General features: G+C 59.1%; 4 protein-coding genes across 4 annotated transcripts; 2 read left to right on the top strand and 2 right to left on the bottom strand.

The window, feature by feature from the left end:
• Positions 1-2,178: 2,178 nt before the first annotated feature.
• CcaverHIS019_0504370 (uncharacterized protein) lies at positions 2,179-4,586 on the bottom strand (the record flags this gene model as incomplete). Its single annotated transcript, XM_060601596.1, has 2 exons — positions 2,179-4,463; positions 4,511-4,586. The coding sequence occupies 2 exons, from the start codon at positions 4,584-4,586 to the stop codon at positions 2,179-2,181; spliced, it is 2,361 nt and encodes a 786-aa protein (XP_060458074.1).
• A 798-nt stretch (positions 4,587-5,384) lies between these two features.
• On the top strand, positions 5,385-9,076 carry CcaverHIS019_0504360 (uncharacterized protein; the record flags this gene model as incomplete). Its single annotated transcript, XM_060601595.1, has 8 exons — positions 5,385-5,741; positions 5,782-5,852; positions 5,898-6,104; positions 6,139-6,213; positions 6,305-6,497; positions 6,529-7,013; positions 7,050-8,760; positions 8,843-9,076. The coding sequence occupies 8 exons, from the start codon at positions 5,385-5,387 to the stop codon at positions 9,074-9,076; spliced, it is 3,333 nt and encodes a 1,110-aa protein (XP_060458073.1).
• Positions 9,077-11,553: 2,477 nt separating this feature from the next.
• On the top strand, positions 11,554-16,677 carry CcaverHIS019_0504350 (uncharacterized protein; the record flags this gene model as incomplete). Its single annotated transcript, XM_060601594.1, has 7 exons — positions 11,554-11,755; positions 11,907-12,183; positions 12,278-13,128; positions 13,183-13,520; positions 13,628-13,749; positions 13,823-16,632; positions 16,664-16,677. The coding sequence occupies 7 exons, from the start codon at positions 11,554-11,556 to the stop codon at positions 16,675-16,677; spliced, it is 4,614 nt and encodes a 1,537-aa protein (XP_060458072.1).
• A 770-nt stretch (positions 16,678-17,447) lies between these two features.
• On the bottom strand, positions 17,448-20,276 carry alp4 (uncharacterized protein; the record flags this gene model as incomplete). The annotated part of the gene is made up of 5 exons (XM_060601593.1): positions 17,448-17,543; positions 17,589-19,394; positions 19,428-20,026; positions 20,063-20,156; positions 20,196-20,276. The coding sequence occupies 5 exons, from the start codon at positions 20,274-20,276 to the stop codon at positions 17,448-17,450; spliced, it is 2,676 nt and encodes an 891-aa protein (XP_060458071.1).
• Between the last annotated feature and the right edge of the window lie 95 nt (positions 20,277-20,371).

Below are 20,371 nucleotides of genomic sequence, written 5' to 3'. Positions count from 1 at the left end.
GACTTATGGCAGCTGAAGGAGTAAGAGGGGCGACAAGTGCACTCGCACCTCTGTACGAGTGCGAAGTGCACTCACACCTCTTTACGAGTGTGAGTCCCGTTCTTTCGCACATCCCCATCAACTGAGGGCATCTATGCATCAATCTGGAGGGTTATGGGAACAAGATCTATACGCTGTCCGTCGACCGCAATTTTCCGCTGGCGCCAGTCAGACCACGACAAGCCGTCCTGGATATCAGCTGGATCCTAAGGGTAAACCCACCGAGGCTGGGAGCGTTGTGTGTAGGCAGAGGCGGAACACGGCCGCAACGGCCAAGTCGACATCAATCAGCGTGTAGACCGGCTTCAAATTTTGGGCTCCGAGAGGTCGTCCAGCTCGGGATCGTCCAGCCCTAGTGCCAGTGGGTCTGTTTTGCAGATCTCATAGTCGGAAGGCATTGTCGACGTGCCGATATCCAAGAGTTCCAGGAGGCCGAGTCCCATTCCCATTGTTACACCGTGGATGATTCACTGCTCACGCCTGGAAAATGGTATTGGATCAGAAAGTGGAGGGCGCATAGGATCAGGATCGCCCCAGCAACTAATTACAGCCATGTCGGTGACACGCTCCAGCTCTGGTCTGCCCGGATATTTTAAGAGCTCGACCCACCGTGTCATCGGCTCGCCAGAGGATCAGTCTAATCAATACCGCCAAGGCATGTTGTATTTTGTTTGGCCCGGAAACGATGTCGACATCACGCAAGCACTTAGTCCTCTGCTGCGCGGCGTCTTGGGATGATGAAGGAGCAGGAAGATGGAACCAAGGCAGTGATGAAATTTGAATATGTTGGACACGTGTGGAGAACTACCACGACGCGTCATCGTATGACGACAAAAGGGGAAGACATTGAAGGTCGGCGGCGGGAGATTGAGGATGCAGCGCCGTGAGAGGCGTAAGTATTTTGTATGAGGTTGGGATGGTACGGGAAATTGACTTTGGTCGAATAGATCAGAGCCACAGGTGTTAGGCATTGCCACAATACATCCAAACTTGATTTGCTACCACTTGGCCCTTGGGCTGGTGCGCTACCAGCTGATCCTGCAGTACTTGCAGTGAGAGGGTCCGTTGGGGCCCTGCGGCCAAACAATGAAGCAAGACTCTGATGTCAAGAAGCACGAGCGGTTACACAGGGTACTCACTGAAGATGTTCTGGCCGTTATCGGCTCCTGGGCAGAGGCGGTTGACTTCGCGGTCCATCTTGAGATGGGAGTGTTGAGAGTGAGTGGAGAGACTGAGACAGGATCCGAACCATTTATGGTCTTCAAGGCTGGGCCCGATGATGAGTATGGTAGCTTGATAAACAAGTACTCGCATGTGGCAGTGTCATCTTGTTTATCCACCCTCAACCGTCTACATCGCCAAATCAACCCCAAGTCTGCATGCAAAGCGCTCTTACTTCTGATGCAATATCCGCTCTACTTGGCTAGTACTGAATGCCACAGTACTGGCAGACCCACGGCCCGAACGGGCCCTGGGGGAAGACGATGCTGCATGGTTCTGGGGTTACTGTAGCTCGGGCAAGCAGAAGACTCACTGCCAATGTTCTGCCCGTTGGTGGCACCAGGGCAGAGATGAGTCGTATAGTCGTGTACCATGGTTACGTTAGGTGTGTGTGGTAGGAGAGAGGTCGAGACTGCCCGGATGAGAGGTTTATATAGCCAATGGTGGCCGCGGCCATGGAGACCATGAGGTGGAAACAACAAGACTCATTCTCATCGATAGTGGTGTCAGAAGGACCTTCAATAAACAATGCCTTAGAACTGTTTCCAGTGAAAACACTGACGCTTAGAAGCTGTGAGTAGTAACACACGTGAATCTCACTCATCGCAGCTCGTAAACGGACATACAACCTTCCTCCCCCAAACTCCTCCCCTCCTCGTGTTTGTCCTACCTCAACCGCAGGGCTAAAACCATTCTCTTCAGCGTCCCGCGCTGGCTCCTCCTGTTGCTGCTCGCATCTTGGGGTTTGCTCACTCGCTCTTCCCGCATGCAGGGCCGGGGCACCTCTTGTGCGGCGACCTTTTGCTCAGACTGTAGCCCGCCGCGCCTCCTTAGCTGGCCTCAACGCCGCCCCCATCATCACTGCCACACATTCACCACTGCTCTTCCTCCAACTCCTGCTCCCGCCCTCACCCGTACTCACAACAGTCCCCTCAGTCGCAACGCCTTGAGCCGACCTTCGCGGCGCTGCCCATGCAGCTCGAGGTGTTCAAGCAGCCGCCGCTCGCTCTCTTCCACCTCCGTCGTCGTGGCCTCATGGCGGAGCAAATGAGACTTTGGCCGGCGGAGGCGCAGGCGTGCGGACGGTTTGGGCAGCTTGCCTCTTAGATCGGTCTTGGGCTTGGGTGACTTGGGGTTGCCGTTGCCGTTGCCTCGGAGTCGGGAAGCACCTGGTCGCTCTTTAGGGAGGAGCACCGAACGTTGCGGCCCCGGCGAGCCCGGCACGCCACCACGGTACTTGCTTGGCGTGGACGGTGGAGCGCGGCTGTAATAGGTCGGGAGCGTCGCACGGTTCTTGCCCTTTGATTTGGATCGGGGACGTGAAGCGCTCTCGCTTGGCTGCTTGCCAAACTTGGCACGTAGTGATTGCAGAGAGGCCGTTGGACGCAGCGAGCTAAGGCTCTGGATGTTGCGCAGAGTGCGTGCCATGCGCCCGCCGCTATCGGCAGCGTCGCCACTCGAGGCGAGAGGGCGCGTTGGGAGGCGTGGGAAGACAGGCATGGCGTACTCCTCAGCGTCTGTCCTGGGCGTTCGGCCAGATCCAGTCGCTTGGGTTGTGGTTGCTGCAGTTGAGGTGTCACGCTGACCAGCAACACCGACACCGTTGACGCTCCGTGCAGCGGCTTCCTTCGCCCAGGCACCATTCTCCTTCACTCTGATCGCTGGGATGGTGTCGGTGTGGCTGTCGTACGTCCCCTCGTGCGTGCCTCCACCGAGTGAGATGACGTCCAGGTCATTCAGGAACGGGCCCAATCCCGTCATGGACGGCACTGATGGAAGCGAAAGAAGCGAGCCTGAATAGGACAAGCTCTGCGTGTCGACGTCATGCAAGAGCATCTTGGACGGCAGGCTGTGTCGCGGGCTGGTGGTAGCAAAGCTGCTGAGGCTGCGCGACGGGCTCAGCACCATGTGTGAAGGCATCGACGGGAGGAGTGACGAGGGCGTGGCGGCCGACGTGTCTGTGGGAAACGGGAACGAGGACTCGAACGTGGATGTGCCGCCTGGTGTGCATCGGCTCGACGTGTTGGGCGTACCGGGAGTGTCAGGCGTGTACGGGCGTGAGGCATTGCCGGCCGTGCGACCTCGCGGGGGTGTGATGGGGGGACTGGTGGGAGAAGAGAGTGTGCTTGGTGTAGTAGACCCCCGGAGCCCAGAGGACGAGAACGATGACAGTGCAGTGAGTGTCGGCAAGGCACTGACTTGCTGTAACCGGAGCGCAAGGCCCATGCTTGCGTTGGCCACCGATGCTGCACTGCGCTGTGTACTGAAGCTCGCTGCCGTGTGTAGAGAGCGCCGGGTCGAGAGATTCGGCACGTCAGCGTAGTCGGAGTACGGCGATGGCGCGAGGGAGCGTGAGATGGAGGGGGAGAGGTTCAGGGGCCGCGCAATGGGTGTGAACTCGATGGAGTGCTCCATTGAAAGACTCATATGGCGCTCGGGCGTGTAGGGTAAGGGTGAGAGTGAGCGCTCTGTCGAAAAGCTAGGACGTTCCGGACTGGGCTTCTCCATCCTTTCCGTAAGCTGGGAGCTGAAGCTCGGGCGTGCCGCAGTCTGGTCGGTGCTGAAGCTCGGGAGTGCGGAGCGCGGGGTCGCGTACGACGCGCCAGGCGAGCGGTGGGTGCTGAAGCTAGGTCGAGCTGTGCGTGAGCTCTCCTCGCTGAGGCTCAGAGTCAGATATGAGCGCGGAGTGATGTACGATGCGCCGGGAGACCGCCCGCCGTGATCGTTGCGCGAGAACGGCAGCATCTGCCGCGCCGGTGCGCCGCGCGCGTACCGCTCCAGCAAGGTGGTGTCGCGGCTAGATGAAGTGAGGGTCGACGTCGAGTTGAGGTGCGACGAGCCCTCGGCCGAAACATCGGCATCTACACCCGAGGTCTCGCTCTCATCTTCCTCGAGCACGGACTGGAGCGAAGAGGTGGAGGGACGCCGCTCCTCATCGTCATCTTCCCTCACTCGTGCCTTTCCCTTGCCCTTGCTGGAACTCTGGTCAAGGCTCGCACGCTTACTGCGCGGACTCTCTACATCTTCCCACTCGCTGTCCGAAAACGCGTTGTCCAGGGAGGGGAACCAGGTCTTGAGCGCGTTCACGAGCGTGTCCAAGTCGCGGTGCTCGTTCCCTGCAACACAGTCGCCCCAGTTCTCACGACGGTGTTGGCGCGACGAAGCATTGAGGTTCAACGGCCTTTTTGAGGGGCCATAGCGCGCTATCGTCAGCGCCACCGGTCTGCCCACGATGTAGGCGGGTACATACTCGTCAGGAGACGCAGGCTCATGGGCGCGCGCTGCGCGCTGACGCCGCCGTTGCGACGGCGGTTCCGTCTCGCCATCAACGCAAGCTTGTGGAAGGATCGTGGAGTGGGATGTGGGTTGACCAGTTAGCAGAGGAGAGGAAGCGAAGTGAAGAGGTTAAGTGAGGCGAGTCGCAGACTCGCTTAGGCCTAGTATCACAGGACCCTTCCGTTCTTGCACCCGCTTGGGCCACCCGGCGTTTCGGGGTGCTGAGGTTAGTCACTACATGGAAGTTCGACAAGTGGATACAAGGGTGGAAGATTTGATCAGCAGAATGGGGAGGAAGCTGATGATGAATACCAAGTCACGAAGAGGGTGGACACAGCTCAGTTTGGCGCCCTTGTCCCACCCTCGCGCCAAGGGCCAACTAGGGCGCTCACGGGATGTCCTGTGGTGGGTACAGTAAGCCTTCCAACCCGAGCGCTGTCAATTGCCCAACCACGCCGCCGCGGCAGGCCATCGATCCCCCGAGTTATGGTTGAGGACGGTGACTATGACCCTCTCCATGCTACCCTTTGGGCTGGGCTGGAACCTGCGCTCCTCGCCAACCACGCAGCTCGAGTTACCAGACAATCGGCAGACTGGCCGCCAGACAGAAGAGTGATCACTTGCAAAGGTGCAGGACAGGTTGCGTGACCATGCGATCATGCTCGAAGTGATGGGGAGAGTGAACGAGCAAGAGCAGCTCAACCTTCACCAACCCCAGTACCTCCCGGTCTGCCCCACTCTTCCAAATACTTCCGCTTGTACCTCCACATTACGCGTCGCCGCGTGTTGTTGTTGCCTACCTTCCTCGCATTCCTCACCACCATTGCCATCATTGCCCAGCAGCACTCATGGGGCTGTTCCCCCTCGGCCCGAACACGGCGCCGACATTCACCCTTCCTCCGCTGGAGGAAGACGCGCCAGGTGCCGAGCGCCTACTCGGAACGTTGGGACGGAGGGTGCTGGCTGTCCCCGCCTTCTCCGTCCTCAAACCTGAGATCCCAGAAGACACTGTTCTTCCCTCACTCCCTGATATCGGCGAGCTCGATCTGAGTGTCGGGAACGGCATCTTTCCCTCTCTCGATGTCGGGGTATACGGGGCTCCTCCGGAGGTGGAAGACGCTCAGCCATCACCCACCGAGCTGCGGAAGGGAGTTGAGGAGTGGAGCGCAGCCGCGGACTCCATTGCTGGGCCCTCGAGGTCACAAGTATGCCAACCGAACTCGCCCGCAGCCTAACTGATACCAGCCACTTACATGGGACGGCACAGCTGCGCGCCTCCTCTCTGAATCCACTATTTTCGAGGCCTTTCTCGTCACGTGAGTCGCTGAGACAGGTGTGGATGTGTGGATAGCTGACACCAGCTCCGAGCCGCCCCTCGCTCTCCCGAAGATACGTACGCCCGCAACATCAGTGCCAGCACCGGGGCGTTCTGTTCTTGATCTCCTCATGCGCGCGACGCTTGGTACCGCGCTGAGCGGCACAGTGCGCTGGTCGACCCGCCGTGGCGGGTTCGTGTACTCTGATACAGGGCCGAGGCCAGCAGGCCTCGAGCGGCGCACAGCTGAGAGGTCAGCTGAGCCGAGGAAAGAACGCTGACGACAGAGTGATGGACGAGTTTCTTGCCATCGGGACCGCTGTCCGGCGCCTCGAGATCATCGTGTCGGAGCACAGCTCAACGTGAGTGGCCGCTGTCCGGGGGCTGTTCCCACCCTCCTCCGCCCTGCCGCCTTGCCTTGCCACCTTCCTTAAATTTCCGCGCTGACAGCAGACCACTCACTCCCACGCATCACGCCCTTTTCTACACTCTCTCCACTATCTTGACCTATGTCAAGGACCGGCTCGCCGCCGGAGTTGAGGCTACGTTTCAAGAGATTGACCCGAGTGCGCCATGGCTGCGACGCGACGCGGCTTTGGCTGGCACTCGTGAGCTCACAGCTACACTGTGCGAGGTTATGTGCTGGGTACGTTGGCGTGCGTCATCGCTGACATTAGCCCATCGACACGGTCAAACCGATCGGTCTTCCAGCGCGGCCCGCTTCCGTACTCACACACCTACACGCACACCTTGTTGCACATATCTCCACCGCCACCACTGAGCAGCAGCGCAGCTATGTCGTTCTCTCACTAGCTTACCTTCTCTCACACGCTTCGAAGCCGTTCCTTGACCTCTTGCACCAATGGATTGGGCTAGAGGACGACTCGCGCACGGAGGAGTGCGAAGACCCAGAGGCGCAACCGTGGGTCGACCTGGGCATCACGCGCAAGGCCCTTCCTCCCACTGATGGGTACGGTGTACGATGGGAGTACACCTTCTCTGCCCGTCGCATGCCTGCGTTCGTGCCCCGCGACGACCGGCGTGCGCTGTTTGAAGCGGGTCGCAGCCTGCGCGCGTTGCGGGAAGCGTCAAAGGGTCTCCATCCGCTATGCTCGACCGACTGGCCAATCCGCGCGTCGTGGGGCTGGGGCCGCGTTGACGAGTAGGTCAAAAGGCGACTTACTCTGATTTATCCCAGTCCGCCTAACGATTTGCGTTCACACGCTCGCCGCGTGCAGCGCGAGATCGATTATTGGCGGGGTGCCTCGGCGCTCCGAGCTCGCACGATCTCGGCATCCTCGATCGGAAGTCTCCATTCTCGGCGCCGCACGGTGTACACACCAACACCACCTTCCTCCCATGATCCAAGTGCCCCATCGTCACCATCCAAGTCCACTACTGGCAAAGACAAGGACGCCGACTTTTGGGCCGTGTTTAACCTCCCTCCAGGTGGCCACATGGGATCCAAGAACTCTGCCTCATTGTGGGTCCCAGCACCACTCGATGAGCTCGACGCGTTCGTCCAGCGCCACTCCGGCCTGGATGAGCCTCTGCTCCCAAGTGACTCGCCCACTCTCGAACTATACATTTCGTCACACCTCCTAGCGCCTTTATTAGCCCACGCGGCCTTGATCTCACGCTCTCTCGTCTCCCTCTACATCGACGACCTGCACTTCCTGGATCACCTCGATGTTCTCAAGGCGTTCTGGCTTGGCGGTGATGCCGGGTTCTCGAAACGGGTAGGTGCGGCTCTCTTCGGCAAGGACCAAGCCGGGGCTGGAGGCGCATTAGGATTGGGACGCCGTGCTCGTACTCGCGCTCGATTGGGACTAGATGGTGGAGGTTCTGACTCATCTCAAAGCAGCTGGGGAGTTGGCCTCGGGCTCGGCCTTAGCGATCGCACGAAGTGGCCCCCGGGTGGCTCTGAGCTCGCGTACGCCCTGCGCACGGCGCTGCTTGATGACGAGATCGCCGACCTGTGCAACAAGGGACCAGTTTGGGAGAACCTCGAGGATCGCGTCTCGTTCGCCGTTCGCTCCCTGCCTGACGAAACCGAGGGCGGGCGACGAGCTCGCTGGCTCAATCCACAGGCCATTGAAGCACTTGACTTTCTCTATTTGGTTTACTCGCCGCCGACCGCGATTGCCACGCTGCTCCCGACCAACATCATGGACAAGTACCAGCGAATACACAACTTCCTGCTGCGGCTGTCGCGTGTTGACGCTGTCCTGCGGCTGCTGTACTTCTCCGTACTTCGACCCTCTCCCCCACCAGACGCCTCCCCACTGAAGACAGGTGCGGATGCCACGTACACCCGGATGTCATCGCAAGTTAGGTTACCAACTAGAGCGCAGCATGGACCCTTCCCCGCTGGCTCTGAAGCGGAGAAGACGGCGCTGTTCCTCCGCTACGAGATGTCGTGGTTCGTTTCGTCTTTGAGCCGCTACGTGCTCGATACGGCTGTCGGACACAACTGGGACGTGATGCGTCAGCGGCTGGACAAGCTGCGCCGTCGAGGGGCCATGGTCACGGGCACCGACTCGCGTCCGATAACGCCTGGGGCAGAGTATGACGACGACTACGAGGACCTTGACTTTGAGCTCGATGAGGCAGGCGGCGACGCCGAGGACGAGGGCATCGCCCAACTTGGCTCCTTGTCACAGCTGCAGTCGGCGCACTCTCTTGTACTGTATCACAACATCATCCTGAACCGCGTCCTTCGCGCATGTTTGCTGAGTGACAAACCTGGGCATCAAGTCACGCTCAAGATTCTCATGGCGCTGCTGTCCCTCATCCTCGATCTGGCAAAGACAGTTGCCGAAGTCGAACGGGGAGCAATGGCCGTGGCCAACGCCGCGATTCGCGTGTCGACGATCCGACAGGACTGGTCTGACAAGAAGGCTGTCTTCGTAAGTGTCCGCCGGGTTTGTCGGGTATCCCATTCAGCCACTTCCTTGAAGGCGGCAAACGGTTTGTGTACTAACATAACAGCTGCACGCGTTGGAACGACTCTCCCTGCGCACGAGTACGACGCAATCCCTTGATCGGCAGACAGAGAAGACCTCTGAAGAGGCCGATCTCCAACTCCTGCTCGACGGAGAGGGTGACGATAGGGTGGAGTCACAACATGCCGCGCCAGGCTCTGTTGAGCTGCAGGAGCTTCTGCTCCGGCTCAGGCTGGGTGAACCAGGCGCTCGGTCAGGACGTTGGCGTGAGGGACGGTGAGGGTATGGAGCGCGTCATAGGGTTAGAAGGGGAGTAGTGAAGGGTGATCCGGGAGGCCGAAGCGCGGGAAGAAGATACAAGGATGCGACTGTGTGTTGCGCGTTTTAGAGACTTGATGCAGAGGAGGCTTTGTACACGAAACAAGCCTTGTACTGTGTCCTGTCTGAGCTTTGCCCTTTGGCAACAGAGTGCAACGGAGGTGCAAGCAGGGGTTGTCGCATGTTGGATGTTGGGATGCGTTTAGTGCTGCCAATATCGGCTTGCCATATGCGGATATTCTTCCGCTCTGTTGCGGGTTCCTGGCCCGAGTAGGGCCCGAGTTGAATGGTGGCCGCTTGAACCCCACTTTGATCCTGCAGTGCTTCCGTTCCTCTCTGCCTGCCCTCTATGTTCCTTTGACTAAATGGCGTACCGCTTTGTCATGCTTTGCAACAGCCGGTGCAGCCGGGGGGCGGGACTGTGATACGGCAGTAATGTGCGGCAGCCGTTTGTTTGAATTGGGTCGCATGTGAAAGTGAGAGAAGAGGGTGCAGCTCTCGGCATTGATTCCAGACTGCAGACTGACAGGGATGTAAGCTTGCACGTGCTCGTGTATCGTTTTGCGCAAAATGAAAAAAGTCAACCAAGAACTTGGGTGTGTAAGTGGCTTTAGGGGGCTTGAGCATGGCACGTCTTATTAATATCAAAGGGAGGCGCGTAGACTAGTAAGTATTTTGACGCTTTGACGAAAATTGAAGAATGTGAAGAGAGGTATGTGGCATGTGGGAAAGTATTGAGGTGATCAATGGGATGGGATAACCGTCCCGAAACCCCAAGCGGATGGCGGTTCGGGGGATGGGAGGGGTGGCGGTGGCGTTGAACCGTTCTTGGGGTGCTTGGGGTGGCGACAGAGATCGGCTCCAACTTACTGGGGCCGTCGGGTTCTAATGGCGCCCTGAGAGTCTTGGTCGCTTGATAGCTTTGCTTCATAGTATAGAGTCTGGGTTCCAGAAATGATTAAAGGTGTATCAGACGTGTCAGACTAGCTGCACTCTGTCATTTCTGACTCTGGCGTAGTTGATTGTTTAGCAAGGAGAGTTGGAGAGTACATACGCATACGTATGGCATGGCGCGGAGGATTGAGCATGCTTATAGGTAAGCCAGAGCTTGTACAGACTTGTATTTCTGAAGCACACGGGGAAGGCTGAATTGCTACACGTTGCAGATGGCCAAGTGGCGTCCTCTTGAGTGATTCTGGGATGTATGATGATGTATGGTGGTATGGTGTTAGACAGGGAGGTGGGCCTTGAAAGGGTTACAAAAGGTTACGAAAGTGATCCAAACTAAGGCTACAAGTGAATAAAGCAAGAAGACAGAGGAGACAGAGGCTAAGGAGCTAAGGAGGTCTTTGTGATCATTGATCCAAACCCTGAGGGGTGGGTAAAATATCCCTGAAGCTCATCTCAGTGGGTGTACCCCCCCCCCCCCTCGGTTGCTCTAACCCCTACTGTGACCCTTGGCTTGCTTGCCATCCCACCCCATCCCACCCCCAGGAAAGACAGGACGACCAAGGTTACTGAGGGAGTGGGGAGGGAAAGGAGAGTTTCGATCATTGACAGTTACTGGGTACTTGTTACTACTACAACTGCAACAGTAGAGAGGGAGAGTATGACCCTTCCCCTGCCAGTGCGACATTTCCTCTTATCCTTGAACGCGTCCATCCAACATCCCCATCTCCATCCATATCCTGCCTTCTCCTCGTGCTCGGCCTCGTCTTCCTCTCTCAGGGGCTACAGGCCGTACACGAACACACACACACCACGGGCACGCACACGGGCACGAACACGCACACGCACGCTCACACTCACACACTAGCACAAACCTACAGTACCTACTTCTCTTGGTCTTGGCTTGTCTCGTCGTCGCATTATCCATCCATTCATCCTCCCCCTCCCCCTTTCACTCCTCTCTCTTTCGCCTGGTGCACTTCCACCTTTACATTTACTCTGCAAACAAATCAAAGCAAACTCGCACGCTCACTGGAAACCCCTCAATCCCTATTCCACCAGTCCCGGTCCGCACCATCACTTCTTTGCCTTCCTCTCAATCCACATCCCCTACTCGCTACTAGCTCTCACCTTGAACAACAAACTCATCTCACCCATCACCCATCACCCATCACCCATCACCCATCACCCATCACCCATCACCCATCACCCATCTCCCCCACACCCTCCCCCACACTCGAGCCTCGCCAAAGACACGCGTACAGCGACATACAAACATTGCGCAGACAAACTCTTGGTTCCACTTGCAACCCACGCGCCCACACATTCCATCCCGCGCCCACATACCCTTGAACGGCGGCCATCCTCGTCACGTTCCCCATCACTGCTCTGCTAGCTGCAGCGCTCAACACCTAGCTCATATCCTCGCGACCTATTCCGATCACCACTTGCCCACCCGTTTCCCCCGTCGCCGCCGCGCGGCCCGCAGCCATGTCGGGCACGGCCATTACTCCACGCCGCCGGGCGTCGCTTGTGGCCTCTCCCACCCCCAATACCCCCTCGTCCATCCCTCGCCCCCAGTCTGCATCTGGTCGATACAAGATTGCCATGGCGATGCCTAGCTTGGCCGACACGGTGACCTCAAACACGGCCGCAAGTGGCGACGACGCAGAGAAGGGTCAAGTTCGCGTCGGTGCGTTTTTTATGGCGGCGACCCACTATCAACCTGTGCTGCCCGACTGGCCACCCAGTCGGGGGGAACACGGGGTTGAAGTCGGTCAACGCCACCCGTCTTTCCCCAATCGCCCGGGGTCCATGTCGAGATCACTGTTGCTGACATCCAGTGCTGCGTATCCGACCATCGGAGCCAGCAGACCCCACCATTGCTCCTCGCCACCGCCAGGTGCTCGTGCACCCCATCTCGCAGAATGATATCCGTGTCAGCGTCGACCCAGCAGTGCTCGCGGGCACCAACACGATCGTGTCGTCGGCCAAGCGCCATCCCACCTTTGCGTTCGATCACGTTATGGGCGAGCAGGCATCGCAGATGGACATGTACGATGTCGTGTCCAAAGACCGCATCGAGGACTTCCTTCGCGGCTTCAATGTGACATATTTGGCGTGAGTATCGGCAGCCCAACGGTCCAAGCGCCTAGCGCGTTGACAACGCGTGACACTCCCTTCCTGGCAAGGTAATTTCGCTGACGCTCCCCAGATACGGTCAAACAAGCTCTGGCAAGTCGTACTCGATGGGTACGACGGGCGAGGATGCCGACTACTTGGACTTGGAGGACGACTCTAGAGCTGGCCTCATTCCCCGCACTGTGGAGACAGTATTTCGCCGCGCAGACGAGATCCGGTTGGCCTCGGGCCCAGGCGCTTCCTGGGAGTGCCGGGTATCCTTCCTGGAGCTCTACAATGAGGACATGATTGACCTCTTGGCGAACACTGGCATGCCCGTGTCCATCCGCGAGAATGCGGACGGGCGCATCGTGTGGTCAGGTGTTCGCGAGATCAAGGTCTCCAACGTGTCCGAGGTCATGACCCTCCTGCGGGAGGGCTCGACGCGTCGTCGCACCGGCGAGACCAATATGAACGCCACCTCGTCCCGATCCCATGCCGTCTTCTCCCTCACCCTTATCCAGTCGCGTCGCGTTGACAGCTCTCACGACAGCGAGGACGGGCCTCGAACGCCCAATGGCCGCCGGCCGCACTCCGTCATGCTTGGAGGCGGATCCCGCTCTTCCACCCCAGTCTTCTCCCGCGGGCCTCCATCCAGCTACGGCAAACTCGGAGCAGGCCGTCCCAACAGCGTGCACGTCGGCGCCATGGGCCGCGGCTGCGACGATGAGATGGTCGTGTTAACGAGCAAGTTCAACATGGTCGACTTGGCCGGCTCGGAGCGCCTCAAGCGCACCGCCGCCCAGGGAGAACGCATGAAGGAGGGCATCTCCATCAACAGTGGTCTCCTTGCTCTGGGAAATGTCATCTCGGCCCTCTCCGAACCTGCCAAGAACCGGGGACACATTCCGTACCGCGACTCGAAGCTCACACGCTTGCTCCAAGGTACGTTGATAGCAGTGCTAAGATGGTTTTGAGTTTTCGATGCTAACCCCTCAGACTCCATTGGAGGCAATGCGATGACGACAATGATTGCGTGTATTTCTCCACTCGAGTACAACATTAGCGAGACGCTCAACACAATCAACTACGCATCGCGAGCCAGGCGGATCAAGAACTCTGTGCAGAAGAACCAGGCTGAAGTTGGATGGGACGACATCGACCACTTGCGCAACACGGTCACAAAACTGCGTGCCAAGCTTGCAACGATAGAGACTGAGGGTCCGCGTGAAACCCGGAGCCGTGGCGCGAACGGTGCCAACAACGAGGAAGCACTGCTGCGCCAAGTAGCCGAGCTTCAAGACAAGCTTACGGACCTGGAGGATGAGTTTAGTCATGTGAGTTCCGAGCCTGTTGGGGATCAACGGTTTCCGCGGTCGTGGCCCTTGGCAGCCCAGGCTGTGGTGGATCGATTGGCAGGCACGGGGAGCTGACCCTCTTTTAGCTCCAGGACCAATACTTCCATAAATGCCGTGAGATTGTGGCCCTGAGCGACCCCGACCAGTTTGAGGACGAAGACGACAAGCTCCGGCAGTTCAACGAGACGATTGAGCCCGTCGTTCTGGAGTGAGTTCTATTCATCAGGTACCCTCGAGGTACACTGGAAATGGGGTTAGGCTGGGAAGCTGACTTTTTACAGGTACGAGAAAGTTGTTGCTTCCTTGACTTCGCAGTTGGCTGAGGGACGTGCATCGTCTGCGCTGGCACAACAGGCACACGAGGAGCAGGCCATGGATCTCACTAAGACTCAGGAGCGTCTGAGCGAGCACGAGGCCTATGTGACCGAGCTCAAGAGTCGCATTGCCAAGCTCACCGAGCGCAACGACTCGTCCGAGGCCTACATTCGCGATCTCGAGACCAAGTTCCGTGGTTTCACCGACAATGACGACCGTCAAACGGAGATGATCACCGGCCTCACCTCCGAGATCCAGCAGCTCAAGACCGAGTCAGTCAAGAGCAACACATACATCTCGCAGCTTGAGGCACGCGTTGCCACCGCTGAAGCCCGCAGTGCCGAGCTCGCGCAACTCGTTGAGCGGTACGAGCAGGAGGCTGAGCAGCGCGAAAAGGCGATCGCCGACCTCGAGGAGCGTCTCTCCTTGATCGACAGCCAGCCCAACGTCGATATGCTGCTCGAGGAGATCGAGACGCGGGACCGTCGCATCGAGACTCTCGAGGCCCGCCTCCAGGAGCACTCTGAGACGGCTCCTTCAACCAGCCGGCGCGACCTCTCCACGATTGTGGAGAAAGGCCCGTCAACACCACCCGAGACGCCGCCTGTCTTAAGAACGATTGCTGAGGACGCCGAGTCAGAGGTCGACCTCCTCCGTAAGGACAACGAGGTTCTCATTGCGCGCCTGCAGGAGGTTGAGGCTCGTCTGGAGCAGATTCAGCACGGTCCTGCAACCCCGACGCTCGAGCCTCCTAGCGAGCGGGACGAGGAGCTCGAGGACGAGGATAGTGCTCGTGTTCCTGACTCCCCGAACAAGCGCGGAAGCACCAGCAACGACTCGAGCGAGTCCGACACGGCTCTCCAGACGCCAAAGCTCACCAGCCGCGCCGTGTCGCCGCAGATCCACGACGACCCCTTGCACCAGGCCATGATGCGCTCTCCGTACGCCCAGTCGCGGTCAGGCGACTTCCGCAACTCTACGCGGTCCGAGCAGCTCCGTCTGCTGCGACCCCTCTCCCTCTCTCAGGGCCTCTCGGGCTACGCCTACGCCACGTCGTCGCCGCGTTACTCGTGGAGCTCGTCTCCATCCAACGGCATGGCATTCGAACGCTCGCCCAAGGCTGAGCGCTTCCCCAAGCGCCAGTCGATGCCATTCGACTCGTTGAAGCCTCTCCGCTCTGTTCAGTCGCTAGAGATCGACCTCTCGCTTCTCCAAAAAACTGTCGCCGACCGCGAGGCACAGTTGCGCCAGCGTGAGGCCGAAATCCAGTACCTCAAGCGGTCGCTTGAGAAGAGCTCTGCTTTCACCAATGGCTCCCCTCTCAACTCTGACGAGGTTATCGAGCGCCTGCGGGAAGATCACTCGAACGAGATCCAGAAGATGTTCAGGGAGCACAAGCTCGCTCTGGACGACCTTGAACAGACTCACAAGCAGACATTCAAGTCTGTGTCCGAGGAGCTCCACAAGGCGAGGGAGGGGCACGAGCGCGAGCTTGAGGAGCTCAACTCGTCCCACAAGACCAAGATGGACGAGTTCGAGGCACGTCAAAAGACCGATTCTAGCGAGACTGTTGAGCTCCGCACGGCTCTGGATGCTGCTTGGGAGGAGGTCGCTGCAACTGGTCGGCGTCAGGAGACGGAGCGCAACACCCTGACATCGGAACACAACCAGAAGGTGGCAGAGCTTGAAGAACGGCACGCCGCCGTGCTTGGTGCTCTGCAGGGCGAGCTCACGGCTAGCGCTAACTCGCTTGAGTCGATCCGCGAGGAGCTTGCAGCTGCCACCGAGGCAAAGGAGCGCGCGGAGAAGGATTTGGCCAACCGCCCCGACGTCAAGGACCTGATTCCTCTCGAGGAGCACAACATTGTCGTCCAGGCAATGGAGGAGATGGAAAAAGCGCTCACCGCTGCAGAGGACGAGAAGAGGCAACTCAAGATCAGCGCCGACCAGGTCAAGTTTGAGCTGTCCAAGATCCGCGACGAGCACGAGATGCAGCGCTCTGGCGACATCACTCGAGTCGCAGAGCTCGAGAAGCGCTGCTCGACCCTCTCCGCCGACAACGCCCAGCTCCAACAGCAGGTCGAGCGCAACCGCGACTCGAAGACGTCGATCATTGACTCTCGCAGCTCGCGCACCAAGCTGCCACCTATCGGCCCTCCCCCGACCGCCCCGTTGCCGCCATTGCCAGCTGGTCGCGAGGCGATCATGTCGCCCACGCTCACCAACTCGTCGCTCCCACGCATGTCGCACCACGAGGGCTCGATCGAGAGTGCGCGGTCATCACGGTACGACCACGACTCGCACGACGGGCACAACGCGAGATCCGCATCCCATGCGTCCATAGTGCGGCCAGACAGCGTGGCTACCAACGCCGAGGTCGAGCGCGACCGTGCGTTCACTGAGCGCGAGGAGGCGCTGCGCCAGATCTCGGAGACCGAGGAGAGACTCCTTGAACTCAAGTCGCAGCTCGAAACCGAGCAGCGCAACAACGAGGCGTTCACCAAGGACCTGATCGAGCTGCGCAAGACCAACTCTAAGCTCAAGGTCCGCGTCGACGACGTCAACCGCGAGCTTACCGAGCTCAAGCGCGAGCGGGACAGCTTGCGCCGCGACGTGGTCGAGATGAAGAACGAGCTTGCCGACGCGCAGTACGAGCGGATAGCCGACCGCCAGCGCCTCGAGGGCGCGCGCAATGAGGTGCAGCAGTACAAGGCGCAACTCGAACGTGCAGTCGACCGCAAGGTCAACAAGCGCTCTGATCAGAAGCTCAAGGCAAGTCGTACATTCTTATACTTTGCTGACAGCAGTGCTTCTAATCTAGTGATCCCATCTCGGATTTGCCACTTGCCAGTGCCGTCCCGTGTTCGCACCCTGTCATGTCCGCCGGCTCGTCGATACGGCCGGTCGCGCCCTGCGCCGCAAGGCAGCAGCAGCGCTGTAGATTACTTGCCTCTGTTTTTTTTTTTCTTTCGTGCTTGGGTTTTATGCCCGTGCCCCAACTCGGTGCGGGCCTGTCGTGTCTCGAAGTGTTTTGACAGCACCATACTAGTTTTACGGCCAGTCCAATTTCTGCCATGTGATACCACGTAGTTTTCGTCGGTGTAGTAGTGCTGTACAGGTGGACATACCGATGTATGGTGATGGGTGCGACGTACTAGAAAAGTGTCGTAGCGCATGTGATTGTGAGAGAGGAATGTACTGTATCCGATGCACTACCAGCACTTGGGTGAAACACGGACTCTTACAGTACATTACTACAGATACAAGTCGGTGGCAGCGTCGGCTGATCCGACAGGCTATTGTTTGCTGCTAAGACAGGCTAGTGTTTGTTGCATACTGATACACCAAATCATGTTGACCTCTACGACCTGGAGCGGTGACACGCGTGATGCGTGATGCTCTCGGCATGGTCACACCAGCGTCACCAAGCACCTGAAACGGGACGCCGATCTCGGCGTGTCACGTTGTGCGCGAGCGCCGCTGACGTCGGTTACGGCGGCACTTTGCTTGTGCTGTGCCGCCGCGCCTCGATGGGACTCGCGCTCGCAAGCAACCCCCCACCCCCTCCGGTTTAGTACTGTACTCATGTACTTAGATCCGCTTGGTTGTCTGATGCAGGCGCGTAACGAGGGCGAGGAGCGCAACGTTCTCTGACCCAGCGTGGTACGTCACCGCGTCTAGGTGGAGCTGGTGTGAGCTGCGAGCTGCGATATCAAGCCAACAACAACTCACATTCGTGTGGTGGTTGAAGTTTACCTCAAACTTCTTGAGGAGGTTCCATCTTGCCTCAGCCTTGGCCGCATCGCTCTCTGTGAGTGGGTCGGCGCGGAAACCCGTAAGCGTGCGACTGAAGCGGTCCTGGTACGACACAAAGGCAGCGATGGTGCGCATGAGCTTTGCGTACACGCTCAGCAGCTTGCTGTTTGTGAGCATGCACTGCTTGAGGCACGTGTCGAGGAAGTCGACGTGGTCGCGCATAAGTTGGTCGACAGTGCTGACGTGTGCGAGCTTGGCCTCGAGCGCGCGCCAGTTCGACTCGAGTACTTCGCCGGTTGCGTATGCTAGCATCTGGCGCACAAACACCAGCATGCGCGCTCGGAGTGCACAGACGCGGACCTTCCACGCCTCCATGTCGGCGTTGCCGGTTGTGTCGCGCCAGAGAGCGCCCTTCTGGTCGAGCCACATGGCGCTCAAGCCAGCCTCGAGGTGGTGCAGGTGCACGAGGAAGCGGAAGATGAGCTGGTAGCGGGTCACGGCCTTACGGCTGATCACGAGGCTGAGGGGGAACTTGACGTTGTAGTCAAAGGCAACGGCATCGATACCCATCAGTGTCCCTTCGGGCTTGTCGAGGTCGACGCCGAGGCCAAAGTCGAGGTCTCCCTCGGCTGATGAGCCCTGGTGCGACACAATCTTGAGCAGCCAGTCGTACAGACCCTGACTCGCCATCGTGACCTTGAGATTGTCCTTGTACGGGTCATTGGACGAACTCGAGGCCGGGTTGCGCACTGCGAGATCCAGAAGCGACTGGAGCTTGACAATCGACACAGACTTGGCAGCCTTACGTGTGAGGTCCCCGCTGGCGAGGTCGAGAAAGTTTGTGAGAAAGTCGCTCTGGTCGGCGAAGAAGTAGTGCTTGAGCGAGCAGAGGTGTGGGATTAGCTCCTGCTCCTCGACGAGCAGCTTGAGCAGGCTCTGGTTGGCGTGTATGTACGCGTCCTCGATGCGGCGGTAGAACTTGGCCTCATTCATGACGATGGGGCAGTCGGCGTCGCCGGCCGCCTCCTTTTTCACGTCGATCCCGCATTCGCGCATCACATTCAGGTACTTGCCCGCGAGCAAGATCTTGTGCTTCCACGGCTGCAAGAAGGCGGGGATACACGCGCCGCCAGGCAGGCGATTCGTGCCGGTACGCGGGGCGGGGACCGCGCCCGTTAAGGACGGCGCCTTGCCGCCCCCGCCCTTGGGCGCCGCGAGCGACGACCCGTCGCGCAGCGTGTACCGCCGTTCCCAGTACTCGTCGATGTAGTCGCTCTCTAACACGCCCTTGGTGATGTGTCCGCTCTCTTTGACCATGAACTCGTCAAACGGGTCGGAGAGGTATCCTGTCGTGATCCAGCGCAGGAGCATGCGGCAGTATGGCTGCGACGCGTGCAGGAGGAGCTGGGAATGGAGTGTCGTGGCGGTTGGGTCGCCGCTCATCGTTGCTTCCCGCTCGCAGATGATGCCGAGCACCTCGCCGCCGAGCACCGGCCCGCCGCCACCTATCAAACCTCCGGCCTCTTGTGCCTTGAGGTTCTTCATGAGCCCCTTGAGACCCTCGCCGCCGAGGCCGAGCTCGTCCGCCATGCCCCCGAAGTCATCGTCGTCGTCCGACTCGCTTTCAGCTGGGTCGTCCTCCGTTTCGAGGGCGAGACAAAGAGAACTGAGCAGTGACATGGTGTGTAGCGTCGGGTGGAGATGAAAGTAGAGTGTCTGAAGAGTGAACGTGGAGGACGAGTTGAACAGCGACTCGAGCTGGGCCGTGAGGACGCGGTATTCCTGTTGTCAGCTAGCCCAGACTTGGACGCTCACCTTGAGCATGCCTCGGATGCCACTGCCCAGCGCATGAGATACCATCCCAAACTCGGGCGAGTTGCGTTGCTCGATCGACGCTTCGACAGACGTAAAGAAAGTCGCGAGTGGGAGGAGGCGGTTAACGAGCGAGAGGAGCGACGGGTCAAGGCTGGGATCGACACGCCATCGTGCGCCCTTGAGCCGCTGCTCTGCGTCCAAAGGGTCGTACCCCTCCGCATATGTTATGAGGCTCCCCTCGACGCCCTGGAGAAGGTACATGAAGTCCTCGCACACCCACGCCTCCTGTACAGGTAGCGGCACGCCGTCGAGAAGGCGTCGAGGCGGCACTGGGCTGCTGGGCACGGGGGCCTCGCGCTCAACTTGCTGGATCTCGACGTCGATCACACGCTCGCGTCGCACGTCGCGCCGTTCCCTTTGTTCCCGATCACGCTCGCGCACATGTCCTTCAACACTCCTTCGTGGATCGCGGTGCCCAGAGGCTGACGATGATGGACGTGCGTCACGTTCAACGTTATACCTCGATGCTGGCCGCTCACTCCGTCGGCTATCTGGCCGCTCGCGTTCGCGCTCCGCGCGCTCAGAGATGCGCACCTCCGCTGCGGTTAGCTTCATAGGAGCTCAATGCAGCTAACCGAGTGCAACCGCAGCCGCGTCTGGCGTATCCTCTAGCTCCTCGCGAATCGCCGCGGCACCCACGCGCCGGACCGACGCGAGCGTGCCTGTCATCTGCCATCAGCCACGCCACCAGTCGAGAAACAAACGCACGCGCTTGTACTCTGCATCTGAGAGGCCTAACTGGTTCTTATGCCGCTGTGGTCGCGGCGTAAATGGCGTAACTGTTGACATGTTGTTGATAGTTGATGATGGTGAGTGGGGAATGCGACGCGATGTCAACAGTCGAGACCTCCACGGGAGTATGTCGTGCCTGATTGATCCGCACC

Source organism: Cutaneotrichosporon cavernicola, assembly GCF_030864355.1.
Source record: "Cutaneotrichosporon cavernicola HIS019 DNA, chromosome: 5".
Taxonomy (NCBI): domain Eukaryota; kingdom Fungi; phylum Basidiomycota; class Tremellomycetes; order Trichosporonales; family Trichosporonaceae; genus Cutaneotrichosporon; species Cutaneotrichosporon cavernicola.
This window is presented reverse-complemented; position numbering and strand designations above follow the sequence as displayed.